This window comes from Molossus molossus, unplaced genomic scaffold, assembly GCF_014108415.1.
Source record: "Molossus molossus isolate mMolMol1 unplaced genomic scaffold, mMolMol1.p scaffold_m16_p_10, whole genome shotgun sequence".
Classification (NCBI taxonomy): domain Eukaryota; kingdom Metazoa; phylum Chordata; class Mammalia; order Chiroptera; family Molossidae; genus Molossus; species Molossus molossus.
The window spans coordinates 51,507,846-51,525,359 of record NW_023425345.1 but is presented as its reverse complement, the minus strand read 5'-3'; the positions used below and the strand labels follow the sequence as shown (position 1 = coordinate 51,525,359).

General features: G+C 42.7%; 1 protein-coding gene across 1 annotated transcript in view; it reads right to left on the bottom strand.

Moving 5' to 3' along the window:
• DIP2B (disco interacting protein 2 homolog B) overlaps positions 1-9,929 on the bottom strand; it is a 251,696-nt gene extending 241,767 nt beyond the window's left edge. The window contains exon 1 of the mRNA XM_036251047.1: positions 9,752-9,929. Coding sequence (XP_036106940.1) covers positions 9,752-9,851 — 100 coding nt within the window. The 5' untranslated portion in view covers positions 9,852-9,929. The remainder of the gene's footprint in view (positions 1-9,751) is intronic.
• Between the last annotated feature and the right edge of the window lie 7,585 nt (positions 9,930-17,514).

Genomic DNA, 17,514 nt, shown 5'->3' with positions numbered 1-17,514 from the left:
AAAAATCAATAAAGAAAAAAAAAATTTTAAAGAAAAAGTTAAGGCTAGAACACAGATACAACTGCTCAGCAGTCAGGGCAGGCACGCTCTGCAACACCATTTGCCAAAGTCATACTTAAGTCATTCTCCTGCCAAAGGGACAAGTCTTCAGGAATATCTTACAGCACCAGACACAGTCTGGCCTGGTGGTCCCTGCTGCATAACTTTACCCTGGTTCTGAAACAAGTCGGCCGAGACCCTGACTTTACCTTCAAATCAGACTCCATTGGTGCTGCGCTACACCAAGAAATAAAGCACAGTGGCCCTGGCCGGTTTGGCTCAGCGGCTGGAGCGTCAGCCTGCAGACCAGAGAGTCCCGGGTTCGGTTCCCACTAGGGCATGTACCAAAATAAATAAATAAATAAAATAAAGCACAGTGTAGTGGAAATGATCAAGTTACCACATGATTTGCAAACATGATGTAGTAAATGACAAATAAGTGATGTAGAAAATGCTTACATAAAACAAAAGTCAATGGTTTACACTGAGTGTTTACCCAAGCCAGGAAATCTTGTTAACAAACACAGGAGCAGAAAAAAAGTTAAGAATGACGCCCAAGTTTTTGACCTGGGTAAGTGGATGTTCTGAAGAAGGGAGTATTTGTGGAGTGGATTTAAACAAGGAGTACAGTTTTGGACTTGCTAAGTTACAGTTGTCTGGGGGAACCAAGGGGAGGTCTGGAGCAGGGGACTGAGGGCTAGCGATACAGACTGGGGAGCCATCTTGCAGCCATAACAGCTGGAACCCTGAGCATGGATCAGACTAAGCAAGTGTATATGAAGTGAGAGAAGGCTAATGACATATCAGGGACACCCACACCAGGAAAAAGAGAGAGAAAAAGAAGCCCAAGAGAGAGCATAAGAAGGAACAGTTAGGGAGACAGAAAAAAGTGATGCTATGAAAGCTAAGGAAGGAGAGAGTTTTATAAAGATAATGGTCCATAATATCCAATGCTGTAGAGAAAGATGCTGTATCCAGTGGGTACTTTTCAGTCTGAAAGAAGTCATTGGTGGCCTTGCAAACAGTTGTTTCTGAGGCTTGATGAGGCAGAGCAACAGACTGAGTAGTGAGCAAAGGTAAGATAAAGGAACTGTGGGCTATACCTTCCAGGATCAATGAGGAAGAGAGTGCCAGCACACAAAAGCAGACTCCAATACAAGACTGTAGGAAGCTGCTGCTTTCAAGATGTAAGAAACTTCAGCATATTTATTACAGGCTGACGAGAAGGAGCCAAAAGCCAAGTGTTAAGTGAGAGGCTAAAGATGAGAAAAGAGACAAAGACAAGAAACTGAATGAATAGATCAATCAATGAAGTCAGCTCCCAAGATCCCAGAAGAGAAGATGAGGCTGAGAACACAATCAGAGGGATAGACTGTGGAAGAGGTCGGGGATATTTCTTCCCCTGAGAAAAGAAGGAAAGAGGATAAGGGTGGGAACCGATACAGATACTTTTGTGAGTGTTGAGGAGGGAAGCTGAGGGAGTTTGGCTTTCCTTATAAGCTAGTGAGAATGAAAGGTGATCGACTTGGTTTGTAACTTTGCTTCACAGTCCTCTTTAAGAAACTGATGAAAGCTGTAGAATCTGTCCCCCAAAAAGGCACATAAGCACGCACACTCAATCCCTGCATCCAAAGATCTGTCAGCTGTGACGCTATGAATTCCAAAGACATGGTCTTTCACAAGCAATCTTGTTCACAGAAGAACACTCACATGGGAAAACAACTTATTCATTAGAAACTCAAAGATATTTTAAAACTCTTACTTGACAGAGCCTTGCATTTAGCAATGGTTTTAGATAAAAGTAGTTTGTTTGTTTAAGATGAAACATAAATCTAGAAGTGGAGGAAGACAAAAGTCAGACCCTTAAATCTAAAGATAGAGGACTGAAAAAGGCTGGTGATAAATGCAACTCAAAGGAAAAGAGGATGTAAGAAGTTTTTGAGGAGGAACTAAAAGGATTTGTTCACTAAGCACAAAAGGAAGACTAAGACAGTGATTTTCAACTGGTGTGCCTCAAAAATTTGTAAAACATGCAATACCTGCCTATTTAGTCAGGAGCACTGACCTCTTTTCCCTTAGACTGTCAAATAAAAAAAGTAACAACAGCCAACACAACAAGAGCCATGAAGTGTGAATGAATCAAAATTATACCAATTTTTTTTTGTCAGATCGGCAAAAAACATAATACATTTTTTGATGTGCAAGGGAATTTTTTTATTTTTTCCTTTATTGATTTTAGAGAGGGAAGAAGGGAGAGGGAGAAAGAGATAGAAACATCAATGAGAGAGAACATCGACTGGCTGCCTCCTGCATGCTCCCCTCTGGGGATCGGGCCCACAACCTGGGCATGTGTCCTGACCGGAAATCAAACCAGTGACTTCTTGGTGCATGGCCTACGCTCAACCACTGACCCACACCAGCTGGACAATGCCACAGAATTTTAGTAATTAGTATATGTGTGCCACAATGGGGAAAAGGTTGATAATCATTGTAACTATTTGAAGGTTCTGAGCATCCACATATGCCTTTTCTTTTTCTTGTTAATTTTCACCCAAGGATAACCTTCCATTGATTTTCAGAGAGAGTGGAAGGGTGGGGGAGAGAGAGAGAGCGAGAAAAACACTGATGTGAGAGAGATACATCAATTTGGTAGCCTCCAGTGAGACCCTGACCAGGGCAGGGGATCAAACCAGTGACCCTTTGGTCCGTAGGACAATGGATGCTCTAACCACTGAGCCTAACTGGCCAGAGCCAGATGTGCCTTTTCATAGCTTATAGATAGGCCTGAGTCTCAGAAATTATGCTTAAATTTCAGAGCCATTTGCCAGAACCTACGTGCTCGGAAATGCACTCGTGCCAGATGTCTGTATGAAATAAACCAGCTACTTGTCTTTGCTCCAGTCAACTCTTGTAGTAACCCAACATGTATTGAACTAAGGGTAAAAGAGTGCAAACAGGAGCAAATGATGATGGAGGGAAGTGTTACTTTTAAAAAATATATATGCAAATTGATTCCATTCATCACTTTATATAACTCTGCTAAGTAACACAAGATACTAAAAACAGCCAAGTCACTACACTTCACTATTAGAAACAATAAAGATGACATGTACTGAATTCTCCATGCAGGCTACCCACTACACTCAGTTCTCCTCCTGTTGTCTCATTTTAAACCTCTTTTTTATTTTTTTAATCCTCACCTGAGGATATTTTCCATTTATCTTCAGATAGAGTAGGAGGGAAGGGGAAAGAAAGAGAAAGAGGCATTGATATAAGAAAGACATATCAATTGGTTGCCTCTCACATGACCATGACCAGGGCTGGAATGAACTGCAACTGAGGTATGTGCCCTTGACCAGAATCAAACCAGAGACTCTTTGGTCATCAGGCAGATGCTCTAACTGCTGGGCCAAATTGGCCAGGCCTAAACCTAATGAGGTTTTCATTCCTTTTTTAAGTCTTTAAGACTAAAACCAGGGAGATTAGGCAATCTGTCCAAGGTCACAGAGCTAGCAAGTGATAGGCCAGGACTTGGACCCACACCCACCAGATGCCAAAACCTGTGTCCCTCAAATGATTACACGACCCCATCTTATGCTAAAATCAAGGCCTCAAGACAGAGATTTTATATTTCAATTCAAGTCAAATTGAAGTGAGCAAAAATTTACTGCACTCCATGCTTGGCTGGTGTGGCTTAGTGGTTGAGCATCAACCCAGGCACCAAGAGGTCATCAGTTTGATTCCCATGTGGGCCAAATCCCCAGTGGGGGCCAATCGATGTTCTCTCTCACTGATGTTTCTAGCTCTCTCTCTCCCTCTCCATTCTTCTCTCTAAAATCCATTAAAAAAATTTTTTTTAATGTACTGCACTCCTGAAACAATACAAGGAAAGAATTGGGAGTTATTTAAAGAATTTTAAGGTATAAATGACCTCACCTCTGTAGGAGCTTATATTGAGATGAAATGAAAAACAATTTAAGTTATTATAAAATATATGACTGACAAAAGTAATATAAACTGTAAATGCTATAAGGTTTGAAGCAAAAGAGCTCACAGTAGTTGGGGTCAGGTTTATTAAAAAGATAGTACTTCAGCTGAACTCAAAGAATCGTGAGAAACTTTGTACACAAGCAGAATGGAGCGTTTCAGAGAGCATTCCTGAATTCATCATGAGAGGAGACCATAAAAAACTGTAGTGATTATAATACAAATATAGTGTGAAGGCCTTTTTAGCCAATCATCTGAACTATCAACCCTGAGGTAATAACCCTTACACAAGCCAAGAAAGAAAGTCCTTGGTGGCTACCAAGGACTGGGCTAAGAGTGAAGGGTTTCTCTTATTCAAAAATCCAGCTCAGCGCTATGTTGAACAACAAGATTTATTTTTTAAAACACACTTGGGAACTAGGACGTCCAAAATAAGCGCTCTCCTTTACAGTAAGTTGAATCATTCTTCCATTGTCTGCCACTTCTCTTTTGGAACTGTCCTCAAAACCAGTTCACAATCTTTCTAATATTTTGACAATCATGACTAAAATCAGTTTATAATCACTGACTTATAATCACTCTAATTTTTTCAATCACAAGCAGTTTGGATTCAAAAAGAACATCAACCAGCTTTTCTCCACTTGACTCCAAGTAACCATAAAATGAATCTAGAGGTGAAGAATTAAAATGAATCTAGAGGTGACGAATTAAAAGTTGCTACCATGAGGATTTTCAAAAGAATATACCATAGGCTCTGACAGCAATTCCTAAAGATGAGTTCCAACAAAATATGATGAGTACAGTCCACCAAAAACAAATACATGGAAGTTTTTAGGGGGTAGATCACTTAGCTAATGCCCACTTTGGGTTATTTAAAAATCCACATACATGCTTTCCTTCATGCTCCTAGCATCAAGTATGACAACTGCTTAGACTAACTTTCTGATAAAGGTATACTCTGTGAATTCATGACTATGCTCCAGATCTGGGGAAGTGGTGTACTTTCCCATTAAAGGTAAAGCAGGAAGGATTTGCCAATTTTCTGGTGGCTCAATTCTAGTTGCCAGTTACTAAGATTGTGAAATACGATCTCTATCCAGTACCTTACCCTTTTCTTTTTCAACTCTTCCACTTCTTCTTCCCCACTTCTAAAGAGAATTCGAATTCACCTCAACTCCCAGGACTTGGCGCTCTAATTCCTCCACCTGCAAGGTGGACCCAGTACAGTGCTTTAAGGACTGCCGGCCGAGCTATGTGTTGAAACAGATGGGAGAAAGGGAGGATGTGACATGTTTGTCGTGTTTGTACTCAGAGAAGTGTTCAAACAAGAAAAGGGAGGATCCCTTCCTGTAAGTGTTATTTTATCTTAAATACCTTTCCAGTTGTCATCTTTGGACTGTTCTCAGACACTGAAAGACTTGCAATCCTTCCGACAGGTCACAGAAGTATGGGATTTATGTCCTTCTTTCCTTCACATATAGGACTAAACTGCACAAGCTACATGATAGCCCTCTCTACTAACCAGCCAACCCAATCTCGTATTTATAGCGTGCTGCTGCTTCTTTTTTACAACAATGACAAGCAAATAGCTTCCTCTTTTCTTAGAAGGCAGCCTCTGCACAGAACTCCATCATGGCCTCATGTGCACACTGTTTTGTTGATATTTTAAAGTGATTTCCCTACCAGACTCGAAGCTCCTTGAAAGCTAATACAGTTCCCTGCTCACCTCTGTATCCCCAGCACATAGTAGGTACAAAATAAATGTCTGGATCAAATACATGAATGATAGATCTGAAAGAGAGTTCAGAAAGAGAATCAACCAGACTATCTGGAATTGTAGCACACAACTGTTTTATAGCTTTCCCACAGAGTAAAAATTAGAGTGCCCAGTTGGTGTGGCTCAGTGGTTGAATATCCACTCACACACCAAGGGGTGGCTGGTTCGATTCCTAGTCAGGGCACATGCCCAGCTTGTAGGCCAAATCCCCAATTGGGGGCATGCAGGAGGTGGCCAATCGATGTTCTCTCTCAATGATGTTTCTATCTCTCTCCCTCTCCCGTCCTCTAAAATCAATAAAGAAAAAAAAATTTTTTTTAAATTAGAGTTAATACTTTGTGCAATCGATAACAGTAAAGATACTGAATCATTTGATGGCAACAGATGCCATAATTACATGGCAGCTTAGGATAATGACACTTACTATATGAGCAACTTTAGACAAAACACTTAACCTTTCTGTGTCTGTTTTCCCCTCTGTTAAACAAAAAAAAGGAGAGGGGAGAGAAGTGATAATATCTATTCTATCTAATCACAAAATCATAGTGAAACTCAAATGACATGATGTATAAGAGCATTACGCAAATATAATGCACTATTAGACAGATTTAAACAAATAATTCTCATCATTTGTGTTATTTTATGTGCATACACTTGACTAAAACATATGAATAAATTTAGAAAAAAGAGCTTATTGTCAAACATACAGTAAATATAATAATATATGTAGCCCAGCCTATGTGGCTCAGTTGATTGAGCATCATCCCATGAACCAAGAGGTGGCCAGTTTGATTTTGGGTCAGGGCACATGCCCAGGTTGTGGGCTCAATCTCCAGTAGGGAATGTGCAGGAGGCAGCCAATGGGTGCTTCTCTCTCAGCAATGTTTCCATCTCTCTCTCCCTCTCCCTTCCTCTCTCTCTAAAAGCAATAAAAACATATTTTAGAAAAAAATAATATATGTAGATAATGACAATTTTTCAACCATAGGAATACTTGTAGAAACCTTCTACCTATCCAATTTGTCTATGAGAAAAGCTTGTGATTATGTGTAAGCTCAATTTTAGATGATTCTCCAGAGAGTTTCAGGCTATATATATATTTTTTTGGTGCAGAAGCGGGAGGCTTTAACCACCAAGTCCACGCTGACCTGCCTGAAGCACCAGCCTCAGCACTGGGCCTGCACTGGGCTCTGCGGCAAACAGCCCGAGGAGGCACAAACTGCATTTCAACACAGAGCTGGCTGATCTATGACCAAAACCTGCAGCTGAAAATACAGGCGAGCACCAGGAAAATTCTTTAATAGTATATAGATCAGACTATCAGTATAATTAGGACCAACCATGGCCTGAACCTAAAAAATAAAATCAAATCAAGGAATGAGTGCACCAAGGCCAGCAACACATGACACATAGTTAAAAGGACCTTCTCTTTTTGGAAGAAAAATGTATACTTTTCTCAGAACAGTTACTGTAGAAAAAATGTAAAACAAAACTTGGTTCCAAATATGCTACAGACATCAAAAAAATATATATATATATTTTTTTTTGGTATGTGCCCTTAGCGGGAACTGAACCCGGGACTCTCTGGTCTTCAGGCCGATACTCCAACCGCTGAGCCAAACCGGCCAGGGCCAGACATCACAAAATAAAACATGCTATAGATTTGGGGGCTGTTGGGTTGTTTGAACTTCACTCGAATTCCTAAAAATATCTACCTACTTCTCCAGAAACCATTCTCTGTACTTTAAGCAAGAGCGAAACAGATGGCCAAGATGCTGACACTGCAGACCCAAGGTTTTTCAACCGTATTTTTCCTAGTGAGCCACTGATAAAAGAGATGAAATATAGGATAATGCAGCATAAATCTTTAAGAACCCAACTGAAGCTAAGTCAGATGTCACCCAAAACAATCCTGCACTGAAAAGCCAATCATGGACTTGTCCCTAAAATGTCTAAGCCTTGTCATTCATAGTTTGTAGGAGTCTCACACCTTTCTGAAGGAAAGTTGAACTAATCACTGTGAGTCCTAGAAACAATTCCTCAGAATCATCTCTAGAAACACCCAAAGAAGTAAACAAGAATCATTTGGAAGCAGAAATACCAAGAATAAGGAGCTTCCAGGATTTCCCTCTAGGTGTAAAAGCAATCAACTCCTATTTTTAATCTTATTCTGACGCAAATATCCAGCTAAAACTCTTTCTGGCTAATCAAAGATAGCTGATTTGTTACTGTAAAGTAATTGTTTCAAAAGTCAGAACTGAATGAAAGTCATCACAGATTTCAAGACAATACTTTACTTAAGAAGAATAAAGTATGTTGAGAGACAGAAAGGATGGCAATGCCCGAAACACACAAACTCATTCACCACCACTGATTTTGGGCAAAGAATAATTAACTTCCCAAGTGATTAATTGAAAAATATGTTGGTAATTAAATGCAAATGAAAACAGCACCTCCCTATATATTGGGAAAACCTAAGAGGGTTATCAGTAGTAATAATGTCCTCCCACGTCAAACTGGATGGATTTATAACACTCAAATCTACTTCTGGTTTTTCCTTATAAAGGATGGGGAGGAGGGGCCCAGCCGGTGTGGCTCAGTGGTTGAGCATCCACCGATGCACCAAGAGGTTGCCAGTTAGATTCCCAGTCAGGGCACATGCCCAGGTTGTGGGCCAGATCCCCAGTGGGGGGCATGCAGGAGGCAGCCAATGAATATTCTCTCTCATTGATGTTTCTATCTCTTTCTCTCCCTTCCTTTCTCTATAAAATCAATAAAGAAAAATAATTTTTTTTTTTTAAGGATGGGGAGGGGATTGGAGGAGATAATGTTTCTATAAGTAAACAAAAAGTCAGAACTCTCCTGGAAACTTGTCAATTCTTTTCCAATCAACAGTTTTTAATCCACTTGAAAAACGCTAGTGTAGAGCGCCTTTGGCAAGGAACTCAATAAGAATATGCAACTCTGGGGACACCACCAACAGCACTGACATCAAGCTTGGACAAAATGCTGCTTTTGTCTCAGGCAGGCTGTGATAAAAACAGGAACTTTATGAGAACTGATCACAACTGCACAAGAAGCCTGATCACATGCCCACAACACAGCACTGTTTCTCTCATTGTTATCCAAAGGGCTTCATTTATTCCATTCTTCTAATTCTCAAAATAAACCCAGCCCTCCTAGTAACAATCCATTGTCAAAAGAAAGAGGGTACCGGTCAGGCTTTGCATGTAACCTCTTCTGCCTTCTTCAGACTCCAAAAGGTGATCGGATGCGGAAAATTCAGCCCGAATACAGGCACCAGGAAAAAAACCCTTACGACAAAGGTGAAGTCTCAAAGCAGCCGTGTGTCTCTCTGGGTTAAAGCCACTGCTTCCAATCTCGCTAGGACCCTCAACAGCCCACCCTGCTTCGATCTCACTCCTGTCACTGGGGAGGCGTCTCGCATTGTTAAAGAAGGAGGAAGACATGCTGCGGATTTCCCATGTGTCTTTCTCTCTCGTTGTTTTTTTTTGTTGTTGTTTTTTAAGGGGGTGAGAGGGGCTGAAACAGGAGCGGGGCCCTCCCCTCGAGAAGGGTAGAGGATAGGGAAAAGCTGTCAGCCACCCTGCTCGCAGCTCGCCCCCACCCCCACCCCCACCGTGCCCAGACGCCCGGACAGAAGCGGAGGGCGCAGCTTTGTCTCGGGTTTGAGGGGGCAGGGAGGACCTCTTCCCCAAGTCCCTGCTTAAATTAACCCCCTCCCAGACAACAAATGCACAACATGGATAACCCACTTGACTGGTGGGAGAGGAGGGAAGACGACCCTTCAGAGCCCTTCAGGGCCAGATTTCCGGCACCCTCCTCCCCTCGCCCGCACGGCCACCAGGGCGCGCGGCGGGGACCTGGTCTCCCTCTCGCCGCGATCGCAGCGGCGCCTGGGCGCTCGCACCCCCGCCCGGCTCCTACCCTCCGAGAGCTCCAGCTCCAGCTCCGCCAGCTGCGCCCGCACTTCGGGCGGCAAAGCCGCCACCGCGGCCGGCGCGGGCTCCAGGCCTCGCTCCGCCATCCCGGCTCCGCCAGCCACACTCCGGAAGACAAGAGAGGGGGCCGAAGAAGGGAAGGACTGACGCGGGCCCACACCCCGGCTACAGGATCCGGCTCCGGCCGCCGACCGCCGCCAGTACCGCTGCTGCCGCCGCCGCCATGAGCGAGGGTCACGTGAGCGCGCCAGCCCCGCCCCCCGGGCTGAGGACGCACCGCCTCCACAGCTAAGTCAGACTCGGGACTCGTGGGCTTACGGCGCCCTCTACTGGGAAGTTCCTGGAAAGATGAACTGAAACCCGCCACCCCAAATTCTCCAGCACAAATTGGGCTTAAGGTGTTGATGGCTTGGACATGCAGCGTTTAACCTTTTAAGAACTCAAGTGCAAGGACTTTTCAGGGGCTCCTGGCCATACTTTTCCAGCTCTCTTCACTTAGTAATCTATGCCTTTGTGTTTTGTCCCTTCCTCCATTTTACCCTGACTGACACCTACCCATGTATAGGGATCTGAACACAGGCCACATCTTTTTATTTTTTCTTTATTGATTTTAGAGAAAGAGGAACACGGAGAGGGAGAGCGAGAGAGAGAAACATCGATGAGAGAGAACATTGATTGGCCGCCTCCTGCATGTCTCACACTGGGGATTGGGCCCACAACTGGGACATGTTCCCTGACTAGGAATCGAACCAGCAACCCTTTGGTGCATGGGTCCATGCTCAACCACTGAGCCGCACCTGCCAGGCCAGGCCACTTATTTTATTGGTCTTATTTGCCAGAAGCTCTTTTGTTTCTATTTCAGTTCTAGCATTTATGACAATAGAGGGAGAATCCAGTTACTTCTGCCTAGACTTCTACTTGTATGAGGGGAACTTAGAGATAGAAACATCGATGAGAGAGAATATCGATTGGCCACCTCCTGAATGCCCCCTCACCACCACTGGGGATTGGGCCCACAACCTGGGCGTGTACTGTGACTGGAAATTGAACTGACGACGTCTTGGTGTATGGGTCGAAGCTCAACCACTGGGCTATACCAGCCGGGCTGTAAATTATTATTTATTTTAGTTAGTGCATCCTTCATTTCTTACTGGTCCTGTTTTATGCTCTTGAGGTCCTCGCGAAGTTCCTTGAAATTCTAAGTTCCTTGAGAGTCCTTATAACCAGTGTTTTAAACTCTGCGTTGTTAGATTGCTTATCTCCATTTTGTTTAGTTCTTTTCCTGGAGTTTTGTTCTGTTCTTTCATTTGGGACATGTTTGTCTCCTCATTTTGGCTGCCTTCCTGTGTTTGTTTGTATGTATTGGGTAGAATTGCTATGTCCCCTGGGCTTCCAAGGGTGGCCTATTGTAGTAGGTGTCCTGTAGGGTCCAGTGGCACAGTCTCCCTAATCACCTCAGCTAGGCCCTTGAGGTGCATTGTACACCCTTCTGTTGTAATTGAGTCTTTTTTTTTTCATCCCCACCCGAAGACACTTTTGCATTTATCTTCAGATAGAGTGGGAGGGAGAGAAGGAGGAAGAGAGAGAGAAACATCGATGTGAGAGAAACACATCGACTAGCTGCCACTCACAGGACCTCAACTGGGGCCGGGGACAAACTGCAACTGAGGTATGTGCCCTTAGGAGGAACCGAACCCGGGACTCTCTGGTCCACGGACTGATGCTCTAACTGCTGAGCCAAATCAGCCAGGGCTGTAACTGAGTCTTGGTTGCTGTTGGCCCATCAATGGGAGGGATTTACTCAGGCTGATCAGCTGCAAGGACTGGCTGTGTCCACTGACCACTGACTACCTTGGAGGATCGGCTATGCAGGGGCCCACCACACAGAGCAAGATTTACTTCAGCAGGGCTCTGGTACTCACTGAGTCCACTTGAGTGTGTCGCTTATGGAGATGGTTGGGTGGTAGTGCTTCAATGTGATCTGAAGCTGTCCTCTGGGTGTGCTGGCTCTGGGGCAAGGTCAGCCTCTGCCTCTGTTCTTCTACCCAGGGCCACCAGGCATAAGCTACAAAGCAACTTGCAGATGGCTGCTTCTTGTGCTGGGCTTGGAGGTACCCAGGCAAAGCCAAGCTGTGAACAAAGGCTGGCTGCTTCTAGTGCCGGGCCTGGGGTATGGGGTGAGATGTATGGGGCTCACTGTAGCCTGATGTTGCTTGTTTGAGAGAATTTAGGAAAGTCTGAAGCAGGACCCAAGACAGGCCAATCCTATGGTCAAGCCACTGGAAACAGCTTGGGTGGACTCGACAGTTGGGTGGGGCAGGGCCTCAGGGAATCACCAGGGCAGAGATAACAGTGTGAGCCAGGTTGCTGGAGTCCCAGCTATGGCAGCCGTCTGCTGTCCCAGGGAAGGGCTCACCAGAGAAACAATGGCCTCTGCCAACACGTCTGTCTAGGAGAAAGCTGCCTCTCCATCTCTCACCCCATGCCAAACAACTCAGTTCTTCCCCCTGTTTCTGATGCCTTTCAAGCTGCCTCCCCCACACTAGAGCCTGGAGGGAGTGGGTTCGAGTAAGGCCATGCAGGCCCTTTAAGAGGAACTGCCTGGGGCTCCAGCAGCCTCAGCCCCACTCAGTGTCAGTTTTTACAGCCTGAAGTTATGGGAACTTCTCTTCCTGGTACTGGAACCCTGGGCTAGGGGGCCTGGTGTGAGACGGGGAGGACCTTACCAGCCGAGGTGTCCCTCCTGATGTTTATCCGCCACACATATGTGTGGGAACAGCCCTCTGTGCCTCCACTCCTCCTACCAGTCTTGATGTAGCTTCTTTAATTTCATAGTTGTAGGACTTCCATTCAGGTAGATTTCAGGTGGTTCTGAATGATGGTTGTTCTGTAGTTTAGTTGTAACTTTGATGTGATTGTGGGAAGAGGCGAGTACTACATTTACCTATACCGCCATCTTGTATTTATGCATTAAAAAAAATATTTTTATTGATTTTTTAGAAAGAGAGGGAGATAGAAATATTAATGTGAGAGAGAAACATCCCCTACTGGGGATCGAGCCCGCACCCAGGCATGTACGCTGTGAATCGAACTGGGCTCCCTCTGTCCAAGGGATGATGCTCAATCCACTGAGCCACACCAGCCGAGCAAGTAATTTTAAAACTATAAATAAAAGGTGTCAAACTCTAAACACATCACTGTATAATTTATTCTTTCAACATTTTGACACATAGCTGCTCCAGTTCATTTTTGTTATTAATTTATTTTTGTTACAAATGTTTCTTTTTCCCCCATTGAAGCCCTCCTCCTGATCCTGCCCACCCCAGCATTGTTGTCTATGTCCATGGTTATGCCTACATGCCTATAAGTTCTGTGGTTTGTCTCTTCCCTCCCACCCCACCACCTCTTCTGAAGTTTGTCAATCTGTACCCTGCTTCTATGTCTCTGGGTCTATTTCCAGTTCATTGTTTTAAATGACATTTAAATGATATGTAGTATTCCATTGCAAGATATACTATAATTACTTGTGAATGAAGATTTTCACTTCTCATTATTTAAAAAAAAAAAAAGCAGCTGCCTGGCCAGTGTGGCTCAGTGGTTGAGCGTTGACCCATGCACCTAGAGGTCATCAGTTCGATTCCCAGTCAGGGCACATGCCCAGGTTGTGGGCCAAATCCCCAGTGGGGGACATGCAGGAAGCAGCCAATCGATATTCTCTCTCATCAATGTTTCTCTCCTTCTCCCTTCCTCTCTAAAATCAATAAAGAAAAAAAAAAAAAAAAGCTGCCACATTTTTGTTGTCACCATGAATAAAGTCCAGTAGTTTTCCCAGGGTATGTAATTTATAAGTGTATTACAAAGTATGTATTACAAGAATTGTGGTATTCCAAGGTATGCTCATTACTTTCTCTAAATACAGCCAAACTGCTCTCCAAAATGGTTTTATCAATTTATACTCCCATAACATTAAATGAGAACTGGTTTCTTCCCATCCTTGCCCAAATATGGGTACTGATATATATATATATATATGGCCAATTTTGACATTTTATAAGGTTCTGTACTTAGCCATCCTCTCATTCTGTAACTTATTCCTAATCTTATTACTTCTCAGGTTACTTACAAGACATGTCTCATGGGCATCCTAAAATCTTCCCCACATTCTCACATTCAACCAGTACCAATTTCTGTCCATTCTACATCCTTAAAATCCTGTATATCAACTCCTTTCTTTCCATCTGATTGATTTCCTATTGCTGCTTTAACAAATTACAAATTTAGTGGTTTAGAACAACACACATTTATTTTCTTAACAGTTCTGGATATCAGAAATCTGAAATGAATTTTATGGGGCTAAAATGGAGGATCCAGGAGAGAATCTTTTCCTTGCCTCTTATACCTTCCAGAGGCTGCTGGCATTTCTTGGCTGGATGTATCACTTTACTCTTCCATTGCCACATTTCCTACAATGGACTCTGATCTCCTGCTTACTTTTGTGATTATATTGGGCCCTCAAGGATAATCTCCCAATTTCAAGATCCTTAGTCACATCTGCAAAAACCCTTTCGCTCCCTGGCCAGTCTTGCTCAGCGGTTAGAGCGTTGGCCTGTGGACTAGAAAGTCCCGGGTTCGGTTCCTGCTAAGAGTACGTACCTTGGTTGCAGTTTGGCCCTGGCCCTGGTTGGGGTAGTGTGGGTGGCAACCAGTAGATGTGTCTCTCTTACATCAATGTCTCTCTCACTCTCTCTCTCTTCCCCTCTCGATAATGCAAAAAAACAAACAAACAAACAAAGAAACCCCTTTGCTATATAAAGTAACTTTCACAGGTTCTGGGAATTAGGATGTGGACATCTTTGTGGGAGAGAATTTTCATCCTATCACCTCATCTTAACTGTTGCTCCCTTGATTCCAAACATCTCTCACCTAGACAATTATTTCCCAAACTATTTACATAACCACCAGAATTGTGTCCTCAATTTCAAATCTAACTACAATCCTCTGCTTGAAGACTTTCAGTGGTTCTACGTTCCCTATAGAATCAAGTGAAAATTCATTTTCTTAGCATACAATTGATCATGATTTTGCAAATGAAATCCAACTTTTGTCACTCTATTGCAATCTATGCTCCACTTATTCCAATTATGCTGTATTTGTCATACTGTCATGTCTCTTCGCCTTTCTTTACTTTATTTACTTTACTTTTCTTTCTTTACCAGTAGGCCACCCGTTCTTCCTTTGCCTATATAGCCTACACATATTGATCAAGCTTTCAGTTGAAAGTTAATGCCTTCCCCCACCAGGTCTGACCACCATTTCCTGTATATTCCTAATATTATCAAAGCATTAAAAACACTTTATAGTAATATTTTGGCTTATAACATTTAACTCCAAAATTACTAAGGGTAGGAATTTCATAATTTTAGCAGCCTGTGCACCTAGTATCTTGAGAGTAGAGATGTAAAATCTAAATTGAACAGTTAAGGTTATGGAGTATGTATTTTTCTGAAGATTTGAATACTGATGAAAAATGGCATGCTACACAAATAGCCACACATCCACAATAAAGAGTGGTGAGATACAACATTAAAAAATGTTTTAGCCCTGGCCGGTTTGGCTCAGCGGTTAGAGCATCGACCTGCGGTCCAGAGAGACCCGGGTTCGGTTCCTGCTAAGGGCACGTACTTCGGTTGCAGTTTGTCCCCGGCCCTGGTTGGTCGTGCGGGTGGCAGCCACTCGATGTGTCCCTTTCACGTCGATGTTTCTCTCTCTCTCTCTCTTCCTCTCTCTCCCTCCCACTCTATCTGTACAGAAAATGGAAAAATGTCCTCAGGTGAGGATAAAAAAATAAAAAAAATGTTTTAATTTTATATAAGTTTACACGTGGAATTTTTGAAGAGTGTTTGCTATTACTCCCTAATTTTGCAGATGAGTAAACAAGTTGAAAATGACTTGCAGAAATACACCAAGATTAGTAGCAGAGTTGGCTATAGCTATGGGAAGCCTAAAATTTCATTCAAGTTGTGTGTGTGATGAAGGGTGGAGTGGGGTGAGGGATTGATACAAATTCAAATTGTACAACTTTCAAACCATGCTTATGGGTGTTACATTATTTCTAGCACACAACTGGTCTGCTGAGGCAGGCATGAATTTTGTCTTTTAGGGATCTTCAGATAGAAAAATGGCAAGTTGATAACAACAAGAACAAAAAAGTTTAAAGGTTACAAAGTCAAGACAAGTTTAATGCTTTTTATTCCTCTCCAATACATCACAGTCCTTGTTGGTGAGGACTACTGCAAACATTAAATCTTGAATAAAATCATGTTAAATGCTCAGCACAATAATTTGTGGCCTGGAGACCATCCAGGTGACAGAAAAGATAACGGATTAAGGTAACAACAATTTATAGAAACAGGGGCAGATATAAATCAAACGGTTTTTAGCCCTGTCCCTAACACTTTTAAAATTGGCTCAAACAAAATGTAATCTAATGAAAACTACCCTATGCTAGAGATGAAGTATGTCTTGTGTATCTAAAACGAATTATTTTAGTTTAGTATTATTTTTGCACACATTTCTCCATTGTTAGGATTATTAGAAATTCTTCCAAGAACAAGCATAACCATCTTGAAACTGTATTCTTATCTCCCTCCCCACAAATGGTTCTTTACCAATGTATCCAATTATGGTGAATGGTACAAACTTCCATCCAGTGCCAAAGTCAAAAATTCATGAATGATGCCTTCCTTTCTCTTCCTCCATATCTAACCCATTCAAGTCGTGTTCCTAAATGAAATGTTTCTCAATATTCCACTCTGTTCCAACTGACATCATCAGGTATAACCTAACTGGTCTCCCATCTATTCTCCATAAAACAACAATTTCAAATCCTAGGAGTCTGGGTCTTAACCTCATTTTCAAGCCTCAGCTATTGGTCTCCCATCTATTCTCCATAATACAATAATTTCAAATCCTAGGAGTCTGGGTCTTAACCTCATTCTCAAGCCTCAGCTTGGAAAATGGAACAATGTTCCTCATGCTGTATTTACAGGACCCTACAACTCTTCCAATGCATTACAAGGTGGTATGTACATGTTGTTCCCTCCTTTGGAACACCCTCCTCCTGCTCACCTAATTAACTTCAGATATCTGTCCTGTTTCTCAGGGAAGCATTCTATCCTTGAACCACCCCCCACTCCAATCACATACATTCTAATTCCAGCTTTCATATATACTACTGCTCTAATTTTATAATTACTTATGACTATTTCAAGCCAAGCACTGTAAGGGCAGAAATCTACTTTTGCTGCCTGACACACTGCCTGGAATAGAGCATGCAATAAATACTGATGAAATGACTATTTCACCCATCATGATAATCTCCAATGCTAAGTCAATACCCTCAGTTTTGACAAGGTCATAGTTACTTGTATAGGCAGAATTTGAAAAGCAAAAGCAACAAAATTATAATTTAGACGCACCATTCAAAATACAAGTGTATAAAGATAAATAACAACCTATATAATATTAAAGGGAGACTGGAATGCTACTATGGTTCAAGTCTGATACAGTAGGTATTCAAAGTAAACAGGAGAGAAGCACAGCAACTTCAAAGATCTGCATAACAGCCCTGGCTGGGTAGCTCAGTTGGTTGGAGTGATGTTCCATACACCAAAAGACTGAGGGTTTGATCCCCAGTCAGGGTGCAAATGGAAGGCAACTGATGGATGTTTCTCTCTCTCTTAAATCAAT